Raw genomic sequence first — 17,168 nt, 5'->3', positions numbered from 1 at the left:
CAAGGCACCCCCAGAGCTGGGCTCAGCACCCAGCGCTTCCCCCCAGCTCTATATAGAGGTACCCCCACAGCTCCTGCCTACCATGGCCTGCCACCACCCCCAGGGGCACTGGCCCCCCGTCGGCCACAGTCCTACTCTGAGCCTCCCCCCGAAGCCCCCATCAGCTACCCCCCCAGCCCCTCGGCAAGCGACCCCCATCAGCTACCCCCAGCCCCCCACCGAGCCCCCGGGGATGCCCTGCAGCTGCCTCTGATACCTGGCGTGGGTGCCCATCTCGGCAGGGGCTGCGGTAAATGGATCGTAGCGGTGCCAAGATCTCGGTGCCCCCCAGGTCGGCCTGGAGCTGCCTGACGCACTGCAGGGACTTGGCCATGGTCTGTTGGGTGTATCCCACGCTCTGCCTGCGGGGGGCGCCGAGGGGTCAGGGGCCGGGACAGCTGGAACCAGGGACATCCCGACCCCAGCCACCCCCACCACCTGCCAGCCCTGCCTCCGACCCCAGCCAGCCCTGCCCCCAACCCAGCCAGCAGCACGCCCTCCCACCCCCACCGACTCACCGGTAGAAGGACTCGAACCGAGACCCAAAGCTGTAGATGTTGAAATAACAGCCCAGGAGCAAACTCTTCAACAGCAGGACCAGGGTCTCCTGGGGATGGACAGACAGATGGTGTCACCCCCACGGGCCCAACCAGCCTGGGCTGCTGCTCCACTCAGCTCTGCCCCCTCAGGCCCAGCCAGCCTGAACTGCTCCCCTCCACAGACCCATCTAGTCTGGTCTCCTGCCTGGCCATACCTTGGCGCTGTCGATGCGCTGGGGGGAGCGGTCTCGGCCGTCCATGGGGCACCCCATGCTGCCGGAGCGGTCCAGTAGGAAGATGAACTCCCCGGCCAAGCTCTGGCCTTGTATAGCCTCGGGCAGTCTGGGCAGCAGCGTCACCATCACGGCCGGGTCACCCATCAGGGAGCCTGCAGGGAGAAGGGGCCAGCCCCAAATGGGGGGTGGAGGGGCATGGGGTCGAGCCCTGTGAGCCTGTGAGAGCCCCCAGGTCCCCCCTCCTGCCCCAGAGTCCCACCCATGTCCCTCCCCCTACTGCCCTTCCCATCGATTCCCCACTGCCCCCAGCCTCCCAACTGCCCCAGAGCCCCACCCCTCTGTCCCTCCCCCCATATCATCCTCTCCCTAGATCCCCCACCACCCGCATCCTCTCAGTATCCCCCGGCTGCCCCAGAGCCCCACCTCCATCCCTCCCCCCATACCTCTTTCCCCTAGATTCCACACTGCCCCCAATTACCAGCCCCCCAGCACCTGCCCTTCCATTTCCCATTCTCCCCCATATTCCCAAACCTGCAGTGCACCCCAGTGTCTACTGCTCCCAGGCACCGCACCCTCCCACTCCCAGCTCCACTGAAACCCCCCGCTCTGGTCCCCTGAGCCCCCACACACCTCATCCTCAGCTCCTTCAACACCCATCCATAATCATAAGAATGACCAGACTGGGTCAGACCAAAGGTCCATCTAGCCCAGGATCCTGTCTGCCAACAGTGGCCAATGCCACGTGCTTCAGAGGGAATGAACAGAACAGGGTATCATCAAGTGATCCATCCCGTTGCCCATTCCCAGCTTCTGGCAAACAGAGGCTACAGACACCACCCCTGCCCATCCTGGCTAGTAGCTGTTGATGGACCTATCATTCATGAACTTGTCTAGCTCTTCTTTGACCCGTTACAGTCTTGGCCTTCTCAACATCCTCTGGCAAGGAGTTCCAATGGTTGACTGTGTGTTGTGTGAAGAAATACTTCCTTGTGTTTGTTTTCAATCCACTGCCTATTAGTTTCATTTGGTGACCTCTGGTTCTTGTGTTATGAGGAGTAAATAACACTTCCTTATTTATTTTCTCCACACCAGTCATGATATGATAGACCTCAATCATATCCCCCCTTAGTCGTCTCTTTTCCAAGCTGAAATGTCCCAGTCTTATTAATCTCTCCTCATATGGAAACCGTTCCATACCCCTAATCATTTTTGTCGCTCTTTTCTGAACCTTTTCCAATTCCAATATATATTTTTTGAGATGGGGCGACCACATCCACACACAGTATTCAATATGACGGCGTACCATGGATTCATCTAGAGCAGCGTTTCTCAAACTGGGGTCCGCGGACCCCTGGGGGTCTGCGAGGGAACTCCATGGTGTCCGTGGGTCACACTGACCAACTCTTCCCCCTCCCTCAACTCCTCCACCCGGAAGCGGCTGCCAGCTCCCTGTGGCCCTAGGTGCCTGGGCAGCCAGTGAGGCTCCGCTCACTGTCCTCGCCAGGAAGGGGCAGGGGGTCCCAAAAAAATTTAAATCAAAATGGGGGACCTCAGGTTGCTAAAGTTTGAGAACTGCTGATCTCGAGGCAATACAATATTTTCTGTCTTATTATCTATCCCTTTCCTAATGATTCCTAATATTTGGTTTGCTTTTTGGATTGCCGCTGCACATTGAGTGGATGTTTTTCTCCTGGGGGAATTCTGCACCACTGAACATGCACAGAATTTATGCCCAGTGCCGATTTCTTTGCTTCCCTGCAAAAAAGTGACTTTCTGATGGGGAAGCAAAGGGAAGCCACAAGAGCGGTCATGTGACCCTCCCCAGCCGTATCCGGCAGAGAGGTATATCACTGTGGGGCAGGGGGCGGGACTGGGAAAGACCCAGCTATTGGCTCCTACCCTGTGCTGGGGTCAGCTGCTAGTCCCAGCTGGGCTGGGGAGGACGGGACTTCCTCTTCCCCTGCATGGCAATTGGGGCCAGGTCAGACCCATCCCCAGATTTCTCCCCCAGCTGCAGGAAGCTCTGCAAACTCCCCCCCACCACCACTTCCTGCACCCATCGCTCTTCAGCTGAAGGGGGAGGAATCCCTGTACAGGGAGCTACTCCCCCATCCGTCCAACCCACGTGCATCCAGACACCCTCATACCCAGACCCTCCTGCAGAGCCTCACCCCCCCGCACTCAGAACCTACCCTGATGAGCCCCACTCCCGCTGCACCTGGACCACCCCAACGAGCCACCTGCACTCGGATCCCAACCCCACTGAGCCCCAACCAGTTGCATCTGGATCCCCACCCCACTGAGCCCCCCACACCCAGGCCCCCGAGCCGAGCTCTACCCCCCACACCCAGAGCCCTGCTGGGCCCCAACCACCTTCACCTGGACCCCCTGCAGAGTCCCATTACCTTTGCACCCAGAACCTCCCAACAAGCTCCTGTGCATCCAGATTCTCCCCCTGCAGATCCCCCACTGAGCTGCCCGCACCCAGACTGCCCCACACAGAACCCTCTCAACCCACACCTGAATCCCCCCACACTAAGCCCCTCCACACTTGGATCCTGCCTTCCTGAGCCTGCCTGCCCCACCCCTGGTGCGCCTGGCACGGAGGGGCAGGGCCCTGGGGTGTTTCTGGGGCAGGCCCAGTCCTTGCGCTGTGTCTGGGTTGGGTGCAGCCTCACCGCTGAGTGTGTGTCCTGGGGGGAGGTGCACAGTGATCTCCCACCTCTGTGCAGCCAGGGCCTGTGCTCCCCAATGCCATGCTGGAGCCTCCACATTGATCTGACAAATAACATTTGCAGAAATTTAAAATGCTGTGCGTGGAATTTTTATATTTTTGGAGCAGAATTTTTAATGTTTTTCACTGTTTACCCCTTTTTCCAGACCATTTATGAATATGTTGAACAGCCCTCATCCCAGCACAGACCCCTGGGGGACACCACTATTTACCCCTCTCCATTTATTCCTACCCTTTGTTCCCTATCTTTTAACCAGCTACCAATGCATGTGAGGACCTCCCCTCTCATCTCATGACAGTTTACTTTGCTTAAGAGCCTTTGGTGAGGGACCTTGTCAAAGGCTTTGTGAAAGGCCAAGTACACTATATGCACTGGATCACCCTTGTCCACATACGTGTTGACCCCCTCAAAACCATGTTGATTCTTCCCCAACAAATCATGTTCATCTATGTGTCTGACAATTCTGTTCTTTACTATCGTTTCAACCCGTTTGCCCAATACTGAAGTCAGGCTTACCGGCCTGTAATTGCTGGGCTCACCGCTGCAGCCCTTTTTAAAAATTGGTGTCACATTAGCTATTCTCCAGTCATTTGGTACACAAGCTGATTTAAATGATAGGTTACAGACCACAGTTAGTAGTTCTGCAATTTCACATTTCAGTTCCTTCAGAACTCTTGGGTGAATCCCATCTGGTCCTGGTGACTTATTGCTGTTTAGTTTATCAATTTGTTCCAAAACCTCCTCTAATGTCACCTCAATCTGGGACCATTCCTCAGATTTGTCATCTAATAAGAATGGCTCAGGTTTGGGAATCTCCCTCACATCCTCAGCTGTGAAGACCAATGCAAATTCATTTAGTTTCTCCACAATGCCCTTATCCTCCTTGAGTGCTCCTTTAGTATCTCGATCGTCCAGTGGCCCCACCACAGGGATGTTAAATTTAATTATATTATGCTCACTATTACCAAGTGGCCCAGGTATTTTCACCTCTTGGACCAGATCCTGTGCTCCACTAAGGACTAATCAAGAATTGCCTCTTATCTTGTGGGTTCCAGGACTAGTCATTTAAGGTGTCAAGAAACTATCTCTGCATCCCGCCCCATCCTGAGGCGACATGTACCCAGTCAATATGGGGATAACTGAAATCCCCCATTATTATTACTGATTTTTTAATTTTAATAGCCTCTCTATCCACCCTGAGCATTTCACAGTCACTATCACCATCCTGGTCAGGTGGTCAGTAGTATAGCCCTACTGCTATATTCTTATTATTCGAGCATGGAATTACTATCCATAGAGATTCTGTGGTACAGTTTGGTTCATTTAAGATTTTTACTTCATTTGATTCTATGTTTTCTTTCACATATAGTGCCACTCCCCGACCAGCACGACCTGTTCTGTCCGTCTGATATATTTTGTACCCTGCTATTTCTGTGTCCCATTGATTATCCTCATTCCACCAAGTTTCTGTGATGCCTTTTATATCAATACCCTCATTTAATACAAGGCACCCAAGTTCATCCATCTTATTATTTAGAATTCTAGCACTGGTATATAAGCACTTTAAAAACTTGTCACTTTTTAGCTGTCTGCCATTATGTGATGTAATTGAATGGGACTTTCTTTCATTTGACTCTCTCTCATCAGATCCTACCTGTATTTTATCATCTTCCATCCTCTCTTCCTTAGATCCTCTCTCTGTCCGAACCATGTGTTCCTCAGTACCTGTCAGCTTCCCCCCAGCCCTTAATTTAAAATCTGCTCTACAACGTTTTTAACCCTGCCCCCAGATTCCCCAAGCACCTCTCTTAGCACGCACTGCCATCAGCCCTAGGACCTCCCATTCCCCTACCATCCCTCTCATTGTCCTAGCCCCCACGACCCCAAGTCACCGCCCAGAACACCCCCCCCCATCCCATGGACCCCCCCATTCCCACCGCTCCGGCCAGGGGCAGCAGGGTGAAGGATGAAGGATTCCCCCCCCCCCGCACCTGGCTCTGCTCCGGGCAACCCGACCTCCAGCACCGCGCTGGGTTTGTGCGGCTCCGTGTAATACACCAGCAGCTCCACGTCTCGGTCCCATGGGGAGGCCTCAGCCAGTGACACCTGGTGGGGTGACAGACACAGTCACTTCCCCATGGCTCCTGGACAGCAGGGTCCCGCTGGCTCTCGCGCCCAGCTCAGTGCCCATCATGCAGCCGGGGGAGGGAGCAACTCCGGGTTAGGAGGGAAGGGAGAGAGGGAAAAACACCCCAAAGGCAACACGGGGACTTGGCTCTTCTTGCAGAAAATACTGTGAAAATTCTGACTTTGTTTGGCTAAATCTTTCCAATTTGGGGGTGATATTTTCCCAGCCCCCCATTTTCTTTCATTCAAAATCAAGGAGAGGGAAACTCCCAAAAAGCAAAGGGAACCAGGACCCCTCGAATGTCCAGGATTTCACCCCCACAGGCTGGTCTCAGCCCCTTGAGATTTTCCCCAGAGAATGCGGGCAGCTCCCCAGATCCGTTGGTGTTGCTCAACCCTCTTCCCCGCCACCCGCCTTCTTGGACCCACCACCTGCCCTGCCCCAGAGCTCCCACCCCTGTATATGCCCACCTAGGACCCACGCCCAGTCCCCTGGCACCAACCCCTCAGCCCAGAGCCCCCATCACCCCCCTGCTCAGAGCTGCCCCCCCACACTGACTCTCCCACTGGGGATAGCCGAGACCCAGGTGTCCGGGTGAGCCCTTACCTGGGCGGTGGTCCGGTTCCCAGCCGTGTAGCTCAGGGGGGTGAGGGAGCAGTTGGAGAGCACGCGGTCGATGCCGTGGGACGACTGCAGAGTGACGCTCAGGCTCAGGGTATAGGGCAGCTCCCCCTGGGGGACTCGCGGGACCCCCTGGGTGACGTCCTCCCCGTCCCACCCTGCAGAGAGAGACACGGGGTGAGCATGTGGCGCAGGCAGAGACAGATGCATCCTGGAGGCAAATGCCTGGCTGCGAAGATGGTGTCGCCAGGAGGGCTTTGGCTTCCTTGACCACGGGATGCTGTTCCAGAAAGAAGGACTGCTAAGCAGAGATGAGGTCCACCTAGCGAGGAAGGGGAAGAGCATATTTGGATACAGACTGGCTAACCTAGTGAGGAGGGCTTTAAACTAGGTTTGAAGGGGGCAGGTGACCAAAGCCCACAGTAAGTCAAGAACGTGGAGACCTGGGAGAAGTGTCGGAATTTGGGTGGAGAATGGGCTGTTATAGCAGAGATAAAGGAGAGACAAGACAGAACTGAGGTGGGGATCGAATCAGTATCTTAGATGTCTGTATACTAAAGCGAGAACTATGGGAATGTAGCGGGATGGTTTCCCTGCTCCTGCCCTGAAGGGCTTAAAACAGCCCTGGGGGAAGGTTGTGGCTGGGAGCGGCTAAGCTGGGCTGATTGGGAAGCAGCTGCAGCTGGGCCACACCCCAATCAGGCCTCAGCTGGCCCTATATAAAAAGGCTGTGAGCCAAAGGCCAAGAGTCTCTCTCTGTGTTCAGAGAGAGAAGGGCCTGGCTGTAGGGAGCTAGAGACAGGGTACCTGAGGACAGGCTGGGGCGCTCCAGCCGGGAAAGCCCCAGACTGCGGCCTAGTAGAAGGCCAAGGGGTACTGGGGGTTGTGGAGGGCAGCCCAGGGCTAGGCCAAGGCAGCAGGTCTAAACCCAACCTTGCTGATGATGAGTGGCCTATACTGCAGTCTGCCCCAGGGAGCGGGGGCTAGTTGGAGACTGGCAGTAGCCTTATCCTGAGGTGAGGTAGGGATAGTGGGTGGGGGTTCCCCTGGGAGGGGAGACCCTCGTACTGAGGGGTGTACTGCCAGGGGGCAGCACCCCAGATACAAGGGCACGGGGGTCCAGGAGGGACATGGGGGCTAGAGGACAAGCAGATCACCGGCCTGCAGGGGGTGCTCCAGGATGCTGGAAGAGCTAATTCCCAGAAGTCACCAGCAGGAGGCGCCGCAGGGGTGAGTCTGCTCCTCTACAGGGAATAAGCAGGAAGAACTCGTAATGCTAATAACTAAACACGACTATGACATAGTTGGCATCACAGAGACTTGGTGGGATAATAGGCATGACTGGAATACTGGTATAGGAGGGTACAGCTTGCTCAGGAAGGACAGGCAGAGAAAAAAGGGAGGAGGTGTTGCCTTATATATTAAAAATGTGTATGCTTGGACTGAGATTTAGATGGAAATAGGAGACAGACTTGTTGAAAGTCTCTGGGTAAGGATAAAAGGGGTAAAAAAACAAGGGTGATGTCAGGGTGGGGGTCTACTACAGACCATCTAACCAGGAAGAAGAGGTGGATGAGGCTTTTTTTTAAACAACTAACAAAATCATCCAAAGCACAGGACTTGGTGGTGATGGGAGGACTTCAACTACCCAGACACCTGTTGAGAAAATAACACAGCAGGGCACAGATTATCCAACAAGTTCTTGGACTGTATCGGAGACAATTTTTCCTTTCAGAAGGAGGAGAAAGCTACTAGCGGGGAGGCTCTTCTAGATCTGATTTTGACAAATAGGGAGGAACTGGTTGAGAATTTGAAAGCAGAAGGCAACTTGGGTGAAAGTGATCATGAAATGGTAGAGTTCATGATTCTAAGGAATGGTAGGAGGGAGAACAGCAAAATAAAGACAATAGATTTTAAGAAGGCAGACTTTAGCAAATGCAGGGAGTTGGCAGGTAAGGTCCCATGGGAAGCAAGTCTAACAGGAAAAGCAACTGGAGACAGTTGGCAGTTTTCCAAGGAGACAGTATTAAGGGCACAAGAGGAAACTATCCCACTGCGTAGGAAAGATGGGAAGTATGGCAAGAGACCACCCTGGCGTAACCAGGAGATCTTCAGTGATCTAAAAATCAAGAGTCCTATAAAAAGCGGAAACTAGGTATAATTACAAAGGATGAATATAAACACATAACACAAGTATGTAGGGACAAAATGAACAAGGCCAAGGCACAAAATGAGATCAAACCAGCCAGAAACATAAAGGGTAGCAAGAAAACATTCTACAAATGCATTAGAAGCAAGAGGAAGATGAAGGACAGGGTAGGCCCATTACTCATTGACGGTGGCAAAAGAATAACAGAAAATGTGGAAATGGCAGAGGTTCTTAATGACTTATTTGTTTTGGTTTCTACCAAGAAGGTTGGTACTGATTGGACGTCTAATGTAGTGAATGCCAGTGAAAACAAGGTAGGCGCAGAAGAGGCTAAAATGGGGAAAGAACAAGTTAAAAATTACTTAGACAAATTAGAGGTCTTCAAGTCACCAGGGCCTGATGGAATGCATCCTAGAATACTCCAGGAGCTGACTGAGGAGATACCTGAGCCATTAGCAATTATCTTTGCAAAGTCATGGAACATGAGAGAGATGAAAAGGGCAAATCTAGTGCCTATCTATAAAAAGGGAAATAAGGACAACCTGGGAAATTACAGACCAGTCAACTTAACTTCTGTACCCGGAAAGATAAGGGAGCAAATAATTACACAGTCAATTTGCAAACAGTTAGAAGATAATAAGGTGCTAAGAAACAGTCACCATGGATTTGTCAAACACAAATCATGTCAAAAAACCTGATAGCTTTCTTTGACAGGGTAACGAGCCTTGGGATGGGGGGGAAGTGGTAGATGTGTTATATCTTGACTTTAGTAAAGATTTTGATACTGTCTCCCATGGCCACCTCTTAAACAAACTAGGGTTAGCAACCTAGATGGAGCAACTATACAGTGGGTGCAAAACTGGTGGGAAAACTGTTCCCAGAGAGTAGTTATCAGTGGTTCACAGTCATGCTGGAAGGGCATAACGAGTGGGGTCCTGCAGGGATAAGTTCTGGGTGCGGTTCTGTTCAATATCTTCATCAATGATTTAGATAATGAGAAAAGAAGAACAGGAGTACTTGTGGCACCTTAGAGACTAACAAATTTATTAGAGCATAAGCTTTCGTGGACTACAGCCCACTTCTTCGGATGCATATAGAATGGAACATATACACACATACAGAGAGCATAAACAGGTGGGAGTTGTCTTACCAACTCTGAGAGGCCAATTAATTAAGAGAAGGGGGGAAAAAAAAACATATAAATGTTCCATTCTATATGCATCCGAAGAAGTGGGCTGTAGTCCACGAAAGCTTATGCTCTAATAAATTTGTTAGTCTCTAAGGTGCCACAAGTACTCCTGTTCTTCTTTTTGCGGATACAGACTGACACGGCTGCTACTCTGAAACCTTAGATAATGAGAGTACACTTATAAAGTTTGCGGACAATACCAAGCTGGGCGGGGTTGCAAGTGCTTTGGAGAATAGGATTAAAATTCAAAATGATCTGGACAAACGGGAGAAATGGTCTGAAGGACAAATGCAAAGTACTTCATTAGGAAGGAACAATGGGTTGCACACATACAAAATGGCAAATAACTGCCTAGGAAGAAGTACTGTGGAAAGGGATCTGGGAGTCATAGTGGATGACAAGGTAAATATGAGTCAATAGTAACTGCTGCAAAAAAAAAAAAAGAGCAAACATCATTCTGGGCTATATTAGCAGGAGTGTTGTAAGCAAGACATGAGAAGCAATTCTTCCGCTCTACTCTGCTCTGATTAGGCCTCAACTGAAGTATTGTGTCCAGTTCTGGGTGCCACATTTCAGGAAGGATGTGGACAAATTGGAGAGAGTCCAGAGAAGATCAACAAAAATGTTCTAGAAAACGTGACCTAAGAGGGAAGATTGAAAACCTTGGGTTTGTTTAGTCTGGAGAAGAGTGAAAGGGGACATAACAGTTTTCAAGTATGGAAAAGGTTGTTACAAGGAGGAGGAGGAAGAATTGTTTTTCTTAACCTCTGAGGATAGGACAAGAAGCAATGGACTTAAATTGCAGCAAGGGCGATTTAGGTTGAACATTAGGAAAAACTTCCTACCCGGGTGGTTAAGCACTGGAATAAATTGCCTAGGGAGCTTGTGGAATCTCCATCATTGGCGATTTCTAAGAGCAGGTTAGACAAACACCTGTCAGGAATAGTCTAGATAATTAATCCTGCCACGACTGCAGGGGACTGGACTAGATGACCTCTCAAGGTCTCTTCCAGTCCTATGATTCTATGGGGGGAATGGGCTATTGAGGGGCATAGGGGGGATGCTTGGATATTGGGGGAGGGGCCAGGGGTAACATACCCTGGAGCGGGGATTGCAAGGCTGGGAAGGTACTTACCATGGGGCACATAGTAGTGGCCTATGGGTCTATGAGGGTCCATGTGGGTCTTTCCCTGTGGGGTACGTAGCAGGGGCTAGTGGGTCTGGGGGGGAGGGTTACAGGCTGTGGGTCATTCACTGTAGGGTGCGCAGTGGGGGTTTGGGGAATGACCAGGCAGTCTAAAGTGGCAGGGTGATCTGTGGGTCTCACCATGGGGCACGTGGGCGGGAGCAGGGGGATCTGTGGGTCTCACCATGGGGCACGTGGGCGGGAGCAGGGGGCGCAGCACGGCCGGCAGCATGTAGCGGGCGGCTCCATCGGGCTCCAGCGGCAGCTCGCAGACGTAGCGCAGGGTCAGCGCCGCCTCCTCCCCAGGGGGCAGGTTACCCAGGGAGCAGCTGAAAACGTCACCCCTGGCCCCCTCCTGCTGCAGCAAGAACGAGCTCTGTCCCCCGGCAAGCGTGTCCCCGTACAGCTCTTGTGCCTGCCAGAGAGACAGGGTCCCCCTGCCCTACCCCTGGCCAGCACATTCTCATACAGGGGTGTGTGTATGGTTTTTTTTTTTTTTTTTAATTATAAATGGAGATATCCTATCTCCTAGAACTGGAAGGTCATCGAGTCCAGCCCCCTCCCTTCACCAGCAGGACTAAGTACTGATTTTGCCCCAGATCTCTAAGTGGGCCCCCTCAAGGATTGAACTCACAACCCTGGGTTTAGCAGGCCAATGCTCAAACCACTGAGCTATCCCCTACAAAAAATACATTGTCAAAGAAGTGCTGCAGTTCCACCTTCACCCACCAGAGGCTGCTGTGGCACTAGAGCAGCCAGGAGCCGGCTGCGTTCTTAACAGCACCCTGCCCGCGGAGCCAGGTTAGGACAGAGTGGGGCTGCTGGGGGTGGGGGGGGTCACAGAGAGGGGTTCAGAAGGGCTGGTGGGCGGGGGAGAGTCTGGGCTGTGGGCTCAGGAGCTAGTGGGGTGACACCGTTGAGCCAAGGATAGAGGGAGGGGAGCTGCAGGGCCACACAGGAACAGGGGAAGGGGGATGCAGGGACACACAGGGATGGGGGAGGAGGCTGCAGAGACCGATGCGGGGGGGTGTGGAGACAGGGGCAGATGTGCCTGACTGAATGGGAGAGGCTTGGGGTGAGCCTCTGCATTTGGGAGGCTCCCCAACTCCCTAACAATTCCTTCCCCCTGCACCCCAAAAAAACCTGTTCCATACTTCTCCCACCCACACCCAACAATCCTTGAGGTTCACTCCAGACTCCTTCCCTCTCCCTCAGCTCCTCTGTTACCCCTGACTCCCCCAAGCCTTTGCGCTGCTTCTGAGGGGAAGGAAATCCGATTCTATATTGTAGTTTAAATGAATTCTTACACAAAGTTCTGTATGAATAAGCCTAGAAAGGAATCTACTAGTGGAAAAATTTACCAGAATCTTTTTTTTTTTTTGGTCTATGTTGTTACAGATGTACTTGCTGACATTATTTTGAAATAAATTACCAAAATAATGGAAACTGGCGTGATTACACTGTGTTATTTTGACAAAAAATATATGCAGAATTTTAAAATATTGTGCACAGAATTTTAATTTGTTTTGGTGCCTAATTCCCTTAGAAGTAACAGCTCCTGCACCTCCTGGAGAGACAGGGTGTGACAAACTGGGACTATTCTTAATGAGGTCTTTGAATGCTGAGTGGGGAGGTTGGCTAGGACAGTCTGCATTGGGGGATGGGAGACTGGCCTTGAGGGAAGATACCTGAGCATGCCATGTGAGAACCCAGGAAGGGGTTAGAGGCCAGGTGACACCTTTGCCCGGGAAACCAAACAAAGCCTGTGGGAGGGGTCACTGAAGGGAGAGTTTCAGGAGCTGGCTGGTGGAATGGCTGGGAGGCAGACAGGGCTCTGACCTCCCAAGGGGGCTGTGGGGCCCTGGGACCCCAAGATGGACCTAACTGGGGGGGATCCTGTTGTCTGTGCCTGCAAGACCTGTCTTGGGCTGTGTTCCTGTCGTCTAAATAAACCTTCTGCTTTACTGGCTGGCTGAGAGTTATGGTGAATTGCAGGAAGCTGGGGGGGCAGGGCCTTGTGCCCCCCCACACTCCGTGACACAGGGTCAGCCTGAGATCTCCTTATCCCACGAGATCCCCTTGCCAGGGTGTCCCCATACAGCTCCTGTGTGTGCCGGGAGAGACCAAGTCACCCCAAGATTCCCCATTCCCCCAACATCCCCCTGCCCTGCCCCCCGGCTAGTGTGTCCCTGTACAGCTCTTGCACCTGCCGGGAGAGATGGGGTCACCCCAAGATTCCCCTGCCCCCGAGCCAGTGTGTACCCATACCCTACCCCCTTGGTACCGTCTCTCCCCCCTGGTACCTCTTTCTTCTCGTGGAGCTGGGCCTCGATGCAGGCGCCCCCCAGGCGGGCCTGGAAGGCGTAGACGGCCGCCTCGGCGTCCACGGGGAACACGAATACGGCCTCCACAGGCCCCGGCTCCTCGTTCCTGTACAGCAGCTCACAGCCCACGTCCGCCACGAAGCCTCGGATCAGCACCGTCACCACGCCGCTGCGCAGGGGCACTGGGGGGAGAGGGAGATCAGCCACGGGCCCCTCTGACCCCCATGGGTGCCACGAAAGGGGGATGTCAGCCATGGCCCCCCCCCCATGGGCTCCAGGGGAAGGGGGCATCAGTCATGGGCCCCCCCCCCCCCCCGACTCACCCGGCTTGTTGGAACTGTTCAGGAGGCCGCAGCTCGTCATCTTGGTCCGGGGTTGGAGATCTGTGGGGGGGGGAAAGGTGTGTGGTGAGATACAGGGTTCCCATGGAAACTGATGGGGACAGGGTCTGTCCTCCAGCAATGGCTCTGAGACCCCAGCCCCAACCCGCTGCTTAGCCAAGTCCTGTGGCAGGGAGTCCCGCAGGCTGTCGGGCCTAGCTCAGACAGACGGCTCCTCTCGGGCTCCCCCTTCCTGCACACGGGGCCAGCTCCCAGCAAGTAGGGGCAGGCAGGGACCAGGGTACAGCTGGGAGCTGGATGGAGAAATGTGTGTGTGGAGGGGGGCAATGGGGAACAGATGGACGGGAGGGGGGTGGGGATGGACGTTTGGATGGAGGGAATGGCTGGGAGCCGGGGGAGGGATGGAGAAATGTAGGGGAGCATCACAGGGCCCTGTACATCTGCTGGGGGAGGCGGGGAAACGCCCCCACTTGCCCACAGTGGGATGGATACACCCTGTCATCAGGGCTCTCAGCCGGGCCAGACAAACACAATCAGGGACTACCGACCACCCCACACATGGCCCCAGCCCCCGGCAGGGACTGGGGTACGGCTGAGAGATGGAAATGTAGGGGGAATGGATGGACAGATGGAAGGACGGGATGGAGAGAGGGAGGGAGGGAAGGAGGAAGATGTGTGGGTGGGGACGCACAGACAGAAAAGAGAGTTGGACAGGCGTGGAGGGGGTGAGGACGGACAGATGGACGGAAGGGGTGGGTTGGACAGTGCGGGGGGAGGTGGACAGTGCGGGGGGGGGTTAGGATGGACAGACGGATGGAAGGGGGGGTTGGACAGTGCAGGGGTGGGTTGAGGATGGACGGACGGATGGAAGGGGGGGTTGGACAGTGGGGGGGGTGAGGATGGACAGACGGACGGAAAGGGGGGTTGCACTGTGTGGGGTGGGGGGTTTAAGGATGGACAGAATGGGGCGGGCGCCTCTGACCCAGCAAGTTGCTGAATTTCCGGCTCTGGCTCCGATCCGAACCCCCTTCCCCGGCCCCGCTGCCAGAGCCGCGCTGCCCCCTGCTGGGCAGAGCCGGATCTGCCCGTCCCGGGTCATAGACCCCGCTCTACTGAGGGTGAGTCCCCGCGACTCCCGGGGCCGGCCAGTGGGAAGTGGGGCCGGGCTGGGCCGTGACTTCAAACCCCCCTCTCCCTACATCCACCCTGCGCAGTGCTGGGGGCGGAGAGACCCCCCGGCCGTGTTACAGGGGGCAGCGCACACACACTTGTATCCCTGGCAGGACTCCTGGGTCCTATCCCCGGTTGGGGGGGGCTGGGTGCCAGGATGCCTGGGTTCTCTCCCCAACTGGGGGTCCTGGACCGCAGCGGGGGGGCTGTGGGGGCCCCGTTACCTTCACTAGCCCGGGCTGTGGTGCAAAGGCTGGAAAACCGAAAGTCACTTTTCCAGGCTAGCCCCGCCCAGTCCAGCCAGGGAGCGTCTGCAAACTCCCCGCCCGCAGCTACTCTCACCCAGGGGCCTGGGATGGTCCCGTTATCAGGGGAACCTTCCTGGCGTCTGCACCGCCCCGGCGGAGTCGGCTAGTGAAACTAGAGTCCTCGCTCCAGCTCCCTTTGCCCGGAGGCCTGGGTGCCCTCGAGTGCTCCCCTTCCTCCATCCGGCTCGGCCGAGTCCCCGAAACCCCGACAAGGCTGGGCCCAGGAGCCTGGTCACTCAGGACAGGTGCTGGGTGTCCCCACTCCGGGGTGATCTCCCCGCACCTGATGCCTCCCTGCCCTGCTGGCCGTTACATACAGTTCAAAGCAGATACACTCGAGTTAACAGCAAGTGATAACAAAAACCAGGGGGAAATGGGCAAGTTTCTAGGGCAGTGGTTCTCAACCTTTTTTCCCCACAGACCACTTGAAAATTGCTGAGGGTCTTGGCGGATCACAGAATCATAGAATCATAGAATATCTGGGTTGGAAGGGACCTCAGGAGGTCTCTAGTCCAACCCCCTACACAAAGCAGGACCAGCACCAACTAAATGATCTTTCCTAATGTTCTTTGTACTGTTAGCTAACTATTGTTGGATAAAAGTGCCATATAAAAAAACCCTTAATAATAATTAACTATCTCTCTTGCATGCATATTATCTGCACACATAGCACAGCTTTAAGATGCTAAACAAATCTATGAGTCAACTAGAAATAATCATGCTCTCATTGCAAATATTAATACAATATGTTCTGAAACTGAAAAGGAGCGGAAAAGGCATTCACTCAGGTATATGCAATTTCTCTGACATGTCCACTTTAAATTTGATTAACACATCATACACCTAGAACAGTAAAACTAAGTAATAAAGGAACACAAACAGTAAAACAAAACCACAAACAAACAAGTGACAACACTGAAAATAGGAAGGGAAATAAAACATCAAGTGGTTGGTTATGGGTGTTTAGGATCCACGCTGTGCAAGTGCAACAGCCCTGTAGAAACAGGCAAAGTTCTCCTGGTTTCACATTGTGTGTGTCACCAACTCAAAAACTCACAGTGGACTCGGAGTTTTTAGAAGCCCTGGAGCACATGAACAGAGGGCTTGGAGTTTGCAGACAGATCCCTGCTTCAAAGAGCTTGCAAATAAGGTCTTTATCCTACAAAACACCTAGCAGCATCCCCACCAAACCTAGTGCTGCTTAAGAGTCAATGAGAGAACTCTGCAGAGCCAGAACTATACCAGATAACAAAGATCTGGCCTTAAAGGTTTCCAAACCTCTCCCCAAACGTAATGGAAATCACTTGTCTGGACAAACAATTTTCATTAAGTTTTAGCACTAGTTTGGGGAGAACTGTCTCTCCTCCTCTACAGCAGCTACCAAGTTGGGGCTGGGGCTCCCAATATATGGAGATATACTTATCTCATAGAACTGGAAGAGACCAGGGCCGGCTCTAGGTGTTTTGCTGCCCGAAGCAAAAAATTTGTGGCTGCCCCCCACCCCAGCCCTGGGCTGTCCCCCACCACCAGTGCCCTCCCTCACCTGCACCCTCTGCTGCCCCAGGCCTGGGCTCTCCCCCCCACCCCAACTGCACCCCCTGCCGCCCCAGGCCTGGGCTCCCCGCTACCAGTGCTGACTCAGCCCACTCCCCCCTCGCCTCCAGCCAGTCTGCACTGGCAGGGTTGGGTAAGCAGCGGGGCTCCCAGGCACGCCTCAGCCCAGGGTCCCTCCAGTCAGGGCTCCTGATGTGGGATGGCAGAGCTGGGGGACCGCCCCGGCAGGGGGCTAAGGAGACAGGGCAGGGTAGCCCCAGTGGGAGCGGAGCCCCGGAGAGCAGGACGTGGATCCCGCACGGCAGCGCCCCGCCCTCTATGGCCCCACTGCTCCTGCTGCTTCTGGCCGCCCTGCTGCAGTCCCTGGGCAGCTCGGGCCGCTTCGCCCAGCCCCGGCTGCAGTGCTGGGGGGGCGGTAACCCTGCGGCACCTGCAGGCAGCTCCATGTGCCCTGAGGAGCCGGCTGCAGTGGCTCTGCTCCTCCCCTGACTCTTCGGCTCTGTTTAAGAGCCGAGTGCTACGGGCTTTGGGCAGCCCCCATGCCTCCGGGCCCTGCGCCACCGGAGCCCGGGAGGGGAAGTGCCCGGCCGGGGGCGCAGGGTGCGGAGGCATAGGGGCTGCCTGAAGCCCAAGCGCTACCGGCTTCACG

General features: G+C 54.2%; 1 protein-coding gene across 1 annotated transcript in view; it reads right to left on the bottom strand.

Moving 5' to 3' along the window:
* Nucleotides 1-14,977, bottom strand: part of LOC101936441 (von Willebrand factor A domain-containing protein 5A-like) — a 30,399-nt gene extending 15,422 nt beyond the window's left edge. The window contains 10 exon segments of the mRNA XM_065565230.1: nucleotides 257-401; nucleotides 558-646; nucleotides 794-966; nucleotides 5,541-5,655; nucleotides 6,284-6,456; nucleotides 10,772-10,792; nucleotides 11,036-11,237; nucleotides 13,126-13,328; nucleotides 13,470-13,529; nucleotides 14,882-14,977. Of these exon segments, the coding sequence (XP_065421302.1) occupies nucleotides 257-401; nucleotides 558-646; nucleotides 794-966; nucleotides 5,541-5,655; nucleotides 6,284-6,456; nucleotides 10,772-10,792; nucleotides 11,036-11,237; nucleotides 13,126-13,328; nucleotides 13,470-13,509 (1,161 nt within the window). The 5' untranslated portion in view covers nucleotides 13,510-13,529; nucleotides 14,882-14,977.
* Nucleotides 14,978-17,168: the final 2,191 nt, after the last annotated feature.

Source organism: Chrysemys picta, chromosome 13, assembly GCF_011386835.1.
Source record: "Chrysemys picta bellii isolate R12L10 chromosome 13, ASM1138683v2, whole genome shotgun sequence".
In the NCBI taxonomy this organism is placed as follows: domain Eukaryota; kingdom Metazoa; phylum Chordata; order Testudines; family Emydidae; genus Chrysemys; species Chrysemys picta.
The sequence above is the reverse complement of the archived record's forward strand: the minus strand, read 5'-3'. Positions and strand labels throughout refer to the sequence as shown.